General features: G+C 45.0%; 1 protein-coding gene across 4 annotated transcripts in view; it reads left to right on the top strand.

The window, feature by feature from the left end:
* The first annotated feature begins 556 nt into the window (after positions 1 to 556).
* Positions 557 to 7,845, top strand: part of KIF16B (kinesin family member 16B) — a 138,420-nt gene continuing 131,131 nt past the window's right edge. For 2 of the 4 annotated variants that reach the window (XR_016463840.1, XM_090134646.1), the window contains exon 1: positions 557 to 725. Coding sequence is in view for 3 of the 4 variants with exons in the window: in XM_090134646.1 (XP_089990772.1) it covers positions 679 to 725 (47 nt within the window). In the remaining variant the exon portion in view is untranslated. The remainder of the gene's footprint in view (positions 726 to 7,845) is intronic. The other 2 variants (XM_090134645.1, XM_031603314.2) reach the window with 1 other exon arrangement.

Here is a 7,845-nt window from a genome sequence, read left to right as displayed (position 1 = left end):
TCTTTACTGTGAGGGTAGTGAGACACTGGAACAGGTTGCCCAGCGAGGTTACGGATGTCCCCTCCCTGGAGGTGCTCAGTGCCAGGCTGGGTGCTGTGAGCAGCCTGGCTATGGGGAGGTGTCCCTGCCTATAGCAAGGCGTTGGAACTCAATGGTCTTAAAGGTCCCTTCCAAACGAAACCATTCTACGATTCCATGAACTACCGATCGATGCAGATCTCCTTCTGGATACCGCGGATGCGTGACAGAGACAGATATCGACAGATAGCAGCACCGATGCCAGCACAGGAACATGCTGCATACACAGATACTGCAGATACCTATCTGGATAAAACACAGATAGGCACAGATAACGCAGAGGACAGGTTCGCACCGCAGCAACGACACACCGCTGTCGCTGTTTGTGCGGATAGGCGGAGGCGGACGCCTATCTCCGTACAGCCAGCTCCAACAGCCCCGCCGTCCCGCGGCCGCCATCCGGCAGCGCGGAGCCACCCGGGGGCGGGGCGGGAGCCGGGGCCGGGCCGGGCGGAGCGGCGCCTCGCGCCGTTGTTTGTCCCTGCGCTGCCCCCATAGCGGCCGGGGCAGGGCGGCGCGGGGGCGGGTCGTCATAGCGACATGGCCTAGGCCGGGCTCTGCGCTCGGTCCCGGCGGGACGAGGCCGGGCCGGGTCGCGCCATGGCCTCGGTGAAGGTGGCCGTGCGGGTGCGGCCCATGAACCGCCGGTGAGTGCCGGGAGCGGTGCGGGCTGGGCGGGCGGCGCGAGGAACTTTGGGGCGGCTGCAGCTTCGGGAGGGGAAGCGGCTGGGCGGGCCGGGAGCCGGCTTCCACTCGGCGGGGTCTGAGAGCGTGAGGGACGGGCGGTGTGTCAGGCAGCGGCTGAGCTGTGCGGGTCAGCGCGTGATCTCGTCATCGACAGCCCTCGTTGTTAAGCGTGGTTCTGATCTGTCTTTAACGCTGTCCTGCTTGTCAATCTCTAACGTTACCCCTGGGCTCAGGTCGCACCGGGGGAGGTTCGGGTTGGATAGCAGGAAGAATTCCTTGTCTGGAAGAGTGGGTGAGGCAGTGGCACAGGCTGCACGTGGAGCGTGGTCAACGTCCGTGAACAGTTTCAGTTCCAGAAACATGTAGGTGTGGTGCTGAGGGACGTGGCTTAGTGGGGAACACTTGGACTGAATGGGGTTGGAGTTCTTTTCCAGACTTGGTGATCACAGAATCGCAGAATCGCCAAGGTTGGAAAAGAGCTTCAAGATCGTCCGGTCCAACCATCCACCTGTCGCCAATAGCTCTCACTAAACCCTCACTAGATCCTGTGGTTCTGTATGCATTTCAGCCTCCAACAACCGGCGGCGTAGGACTTCAAAGTGGTGGTAAGCATGGAGAGGTTTGTGCTGGAGCTGTGATGTGCTCGGAGGCAGAAAAGAGAGAAGAATGCGTGGCAGCAAACAGGGTGGCTGGGGCAGGGGGTGGAAACAACTAATAAACCACAAGTGGAAGTCACCTGGCTAAAGGTCACCAAGTCCAACTCCCTTGCAGTGATCGGGGACACCTACAGCTAGATCATGTGCTGCTGTAAGCTGAGGATCCCCCTGTTTTTCCTTCCACAGTATTGTGAACTGTGAGGACCAGTAGTCTTATTTTTCCTTATACCGGTCTTCCCTGCGTGTGTCTTCTCTTAGCTATGCTTATCTTTATGGGTCGTTGCTGTGAGTGCTGCAGTGTTTTTTAGACAGAAGGCCTTTTTATGAGCTGTAAGGAACTTCCCAGTTGGGTGTTCATTCTGCAGCGCTTGTTGCCAAAGTTTTTAACGTGATGCTGTGGAGAGTTAAATTTAATCTCATGTGTGCCTGTAAATGTGCTTTGGTTTGTTCTGAGCTTAGTCATACAGTGCAACTTATTTCATGAGTCATTTTTAATTAGAGAAGACAGTGTTAATGAATAGTTATTGGGAAACTCCTGCATTATGGAGCAGTTACACACTATGGTGTAATAGTACTGCTAATGGTGTAATAAGTCATGAACGCGGGCCTTGGAATGAATTGTGTGACAGGGAGGGGTTTGTTTTCAGATTGCATGCTGTGCCATTGCTTAGATGACAGGCTTTGGTTTTGATTTTGATATTTCTATCTTTCTCCCCCTTCTGCTGTGACTTTGTTTTGCTGTTCTTTTTCACTGGCTTGATCTGGAAGGAGTTTGTTCATTTCAGTGCTATTGTCAAAGCCCTCGACTATTCTTCTAGAAGTTAATATCCCAAATCCATTGTAGCAGAGGCTATACCAGCATATATGTATGCTGTATCTCTGGATAACATAATAAAAGTGATATCTAATGACTTTATAGTTACTACTTTGAAATCAGTTGTGAGCATGAGCTTGAAGGTTCAATTACTTAGTAATTCTCTATTTACTCTTTGCTTTCCCTAATTCAATACAAAATTGCAATGATATTTGTCCTTATATTTGTAAAATGGCTAAAAACCTGTTAGCTGGCAGTAGGTGCTCTTTATAGAGTAGAAGTTTGCATGGAGCTCAATTTAGGTGGTTGTTGCATTTTTTGCTCTTGCAAGTTTTGTTTACTGTTAATTGAAAGGTTCATTTTCTAAAACAATCATTAGAAATGTTAAACTATTGACTTATAATTTGGCAGGCTTGACTGGAGGATCCCATACATTTCTTCTCAGAACGCAGTTTCTCGTCAAGATCTTTTCAGAATGGCCATTAGCTGGACAGAATGATGAGGTTACAGAGAGATGTGATAGTCTTCAAGGCATGCTGGCATACAGGCCTCCCTTCGTTGGGCTGCTGGGGGCTGCCTTCGTTGGGCTGCTGGTGGCTACTCACTGCCTGCTGGATGGCTGGGCCTTGGGGTCCTGTTAAGTCAAGCCCAATTCCAGCTCTTGCGATGTGCTGTATCTGCACAGTTTGAATAAATATATTGCTTTCATTCATCTATTCAGAGTCTTTTAAGAAGAATGAGGAGATAATCTCTTCTTAATTCAATTTTACATCAACTTGTCTTTGCGTGAAAACAAAGATCAAATTAGTATTCAGGAAAACCTTCTTTTTATCCTTCTCCCTGCCCCCCAGTTAAATAAACTCATCTAGAATATGCTAAGAGATAATGTTTTGATATGCAGTAAAGAAAGTAACGTCAGGAAGAATCCATTTGCTTCTAATTATTATTCATCCTTGATTTCCTACTCTGATAGCTCTACTCTATTTGGTTTTAGTTCAGGAAGTCATAGAGGAACACGAGGTCTTTATGATTTTGAACCTTTTACTTCTGTTTCTTGTATTTGTATTCAATAAATTCCATTTTGTTATTGAACGTAATTAGTTGGATATACTAGGGGAGGGTCATACGCAGTCTTTACCTGCAGAAGGTGCAGCTGGCATCAAAATATGCATTTGCGTTGCAGTAAATTCTTCTTCTGCTTAGCACCTTGGGAAATCTAGGACCAACATTATGCTGTCTTTTAAAAATAACTACTTGCACAGTCCATGCCTTAGTATCTGTAGCAAAGTTTTCAACAGCTCAAATTAATCCAGCAATGCAAAGGGCAGAGGTATAAACTGAGCTGGTTCGTTTTACGTGAAACTTGTGACTGGAGTGTTTTTAGTCGCAGCTGTGATAAACAAGGGGACAGTGAAGAGCCAGCTGGAACCTTCATTTCCTTGATGTTTACAAGTGATCCACACAGGAGATGATGGGGTGTATGAAACTTCTTAGCTGTGTGTGCTTGTTTGAGTTGAGGTGCAAAAGATGGAGTGTTTTGACAAAATATGTGCTATCAGTGTAACATAGGGGGAGTGAGACAAGGTGAAGTGATTATGAGGAAGGACACAAGTTGAAAGACCTGTGAGGGTAGGTGAGGCTGTGGTGTGCCCACAGAGGTTGTACTCTGTCTCACCTCATTATTTATAAGGGAGAGTCCAAATCCAATGTAAATCTACTTGGATGCTGACTTGGAAAGATAAACTAACTGTTCTGAATGTGTCTTTTTCACTTTGCCATTTTCATGTCCAAAACCTTGAACCCATTTAATGACCCTTTAAGCAGATTTTTCCTTTGGGAAAATTGTCAGATTGGATGCACTTTTCCTCCCATAAAATTAGCTCTGTACGTGTGCGTGTATGTATAAGTGCATACGTACATTATCATCAGTATGCTATTTCCAGTCTTAGTGTTGGATCAGTGCATAAAGATGTAGGCTCAGATCTGCGTTCTTGGATCATGTAAAGTTGATGCTAAGAGGAGTGGAGCTTCAAATAACAGGTCTTGATCTTGTGTGGTATGCAGATTGATGTTTTTATTTTCTATTTGCTATTTCTTCTTTTCAAGAGATGCAATCAGTAGAAAGAGCTTTATTCTGCAACTGGGTTACACTCAAGTTTTCTGAATTGTAATGAGTTAAAGAGGGAAAAGAGCATCAGCATGACAGTGTACACATCATCTGTTCTGAATTGCTACCCTTTAGCTGACCCAAATGAAGATGCACTTAGCAGATGTTTAAGGTTGGCAATGACATGATGATACCCTGTGGGCGTGGCCAGCTTCCTACTTTAGGTTAATGTGGTGGGAAGGTGTCACTGTCTAGCAATTGCTGAAGAAGACAAGCATCTGTAATTATGTAAGAATGCCATCAAGGATGGTAGAGGCCTCAGCGATGGTAGTTTGGGACTGTTACTGCGGTCTGTAGTTCTGGAATGTTGAGCTAACCATGTGAGCTGGGAAACAGAGGTGCTGTGTTTTGGGAGCCCTTTCAGATGTCATGTAAAGGAGTCATGTCTGAGGGTGCAGTAAGATGTGTCAGAAGGATGCAAGCCTTGGGAAAACTGAGGAAAGGCTGGAGGACTTGCTGTTAAAGCAAATGAAGTAGCAACCACAGTAGATCACAGTGGGCTGACAGAGAAGTCTAGGTTATCTGTGACAAGAACGAGGTGACAGAATTCTTATGATCAAGGTAGTAGCATGGGTATGGATGTATTTTCAGGGTTCTCTTGCTTAAGGCAAGTAAATATTAGATATTTGGTCTAGTACCAGATCTGGAGGTTGGTGGCCTTGCCTGTGGCAGGGGGATTGGAACTTGATGATCTCTGGGGTGCCTACCAACCCAAGCCATTCTATGATTCTATAATATGGAGTCCAGCCCTGGCTGGATAGGAATGAAAGAAGCAGTGGCCATGATTGTGGGAAGTTAATGCCAAAGTTATCTTCACAGTATGCTGAGAACTTTGCAAGCCTACAACTGAAGATCTCTTTTCAATGATTTAAATGACAAATGGTTGACCGATATGTCAAAGAGGTGATAAAGTGTGGTATTGGATGGCTGTGTGAAGGGGTGGGCTCTGATGAGTCCATGGCTTTAGCTAAGATACGAAGTTAATGCCAGAGAGAGAAGTGAACACCAGGGATGATTGTTGGCTGGGAACTGGGATGCCGCAGGTCAAGATATTCTAGAAAAACTAGTTGGACTCTCTTAAGGCTTTTCCGCAATAGAAAGCGTCAGCAGTGCTGAAGCAAACCAAAGCTTTGGTGTTCAAGCAGTAAAGACGGCCAGTGCTCTCCGGTGTTGTTTCTTCAAAACTTCTCACCTGTATTAAAGTACATCGTTTTTGAACATCAGTGCTTTATGCCTTGTTTTTCTCTTTTATTTCTGCGCCTTTTCCTCTGTGGTTAATCTTTGAAGTTTTTCAGCTTAGAGGAGATGAATTTGAGCTTGTGAGTGTGGTGTGATCACAGCTCGGCTCCTGCTCGCACGTACATCACACAGCCAAATACAGCCTTCTGTGCTTCCCCTGGTGAGCCCCCGTGTCGGTACCTTTTTAAGCTCTGTTTCTGGAACCTCATTATCTGAATATGCTTGGGAAAGATCAACAAAAATAATTGGAATCATTAATTCAAAAAATATCGAGCTCTATGTGTACTTCACGTTATGACTGCTGGAATAGATTACGAGATGCAAATCTAGGCTTAAATATTGAAAAGGAGAATTAAATATTTAGTTATGGCTCCTTCCTAGTGTCTTGGGAATAATGGAATGAAGCTAATAATGCATCAGCTTAAACTGTATCTAAGGAATTACTGCTAATGAGATAGTTTAGGTGGCGGAAGAGCCAGTCTCCCATGGGGAATGAAAGCCCAGGCTGCTGGGAAGAGCTAATTCCTTTGAAGAAAGTCATTATAGGATGTGATCTCACGTGAATAGGAAGGTGAGATGAAACCTGGATGACTTAAGTAGCTCCTGTGTTTGCCATTCTGCCTCTGGCCTCCTTTGTGGAGTTTTTTGTATGGCCTTATGTGCAGAACCAAAACTAAACTGTGTACATGGTCTCTGAAACAGTATCTTGCCATTTTCATGGCCAAAAACTGAAACAGTATCTTGCCATTTTCATGGCCAAAGCCATGTTTCAGGCCAAAGATGTTTCAGAGAGGTTGAGTCCCACATGCAGACCTTTATCCTCACTTTGGTGAGTGGCAAAACTGGAGGTGACCTGACTGCTTTGGAAGGAGCTCTGAGTTTTTGAGCACCATGCTGTGATTCCATTAGTGAAGAGTTAATTCCTGGGGCTGGCACCTTAGATTGCATGAACCACAAGAGAACAGGAAGCCCACATATAGCTCATTTTTCTGACCTTTTCAATGCTTTAAAATGCCTTAAAGTTTTCCAAGCCCGTGGGATTTTCACAATCACCTCCCTGTTTCTTCTGTTGCCTTCCATAGCACCAAAGGACAAAAACCTCCCAGCACTGATGTGGCTGAAGCACAGCAGCAGTGTGGGCACATGCAGCAATGTGGTTAAGTGCTCTCATTTACAACGTGAGCCTCCAAATCCTTATGATCTTAGGCATATTCAACTCCAAAAGCTCTTTTAAAAATAGCATTTCCTTGTTCATTTATTTCAGTATTACCAAATGCATTATTATCCTGTTACATCCGTGTCGTATCACTAAAATGACAAACAATAAAATATTTTCTGGCTCTGCTTTTTGTTGAAGGTGGGTATTGCTGGGGTGAACAGCAGGCTGAATTGAAGAACAAAGTCCTCTCTCGCAGCAGCTGCGGGTACAAAGCCAGGGTTATTTGTTGAGGGAGGGATTATTAGAGTTATCTAACAGGAGAGCATACATGGCAATAGTGTCTTAATTGCTGATGGACTAAAGGTCTTACTGTTAGATACTTGGGCACTTCAAGTATTGGATTTATGAATGCTTTTCTCCAAAAAGTAAATATGGAGCAACATAGTGAGATACAGAAACATGGAGTGTACTGGTATGTTTCTGTTTGCTTATGTTTGAGAGATATTTGTGCTTACATAACTGAAGTCATTTGTTGTTCAACCCGGATTGCTTGTGTGCGTCTCAGTTAAGGGAAGGAGTAATCAAAGAACAGCCCTATGGCTTACCTGGGAGGCTAATAGATGGGTGAGGTCAGGCACAGTTTTTTACTTCAACATTTCTACTTAGAGGACCCCTTTCCCCAAAAACCAAGGGCAGCCAATGAAAGGAAGCAGTCTGATTTCTTTGAATCAAGCTTTGCTGTATGCAAGAGGTTGATACTGTTTGACTTGGAATAGCAAGAGTGACAGCAGAACTAATCAGGAGAAACAGGATATTGAAAGCAGAATGCTATGCAGACTAAAATCCAAGATTTCATAATAATTACAACAAAATTCCAGGATGTCATTCAGATGAACTTGGTTGCATCTGAGGTTGTGAGCAGAACTTACAGCTCACAGCTATGGAGGACCACAAGGGAGTAAGGCCATTGCACCCCATAAGGTCTGGCACTCCATCTGTGCAGGCAAACCAGACAAGTAGCCATCAAGATAGCTTGCTAATATTA

Source organism: Phasianus colchicus, chromosome 2 (genome assembly GCF_987193195.1).
Source record: "Phasianus colchicus chromosome 2, bPhaCol1.hap1.1, whole genome shotgun sequence".
In the NCBI taxonomy this organism is placed as follows: domain Eukaryota; kingdom Metazoa; phylum Chordata; class Aves; order Galliformes; family Phasianidae; genus Phasianus; species Phasianus colchicus.
This window is presented reverse-complemented; position numbering and strand designations above follow the sequence as displayed.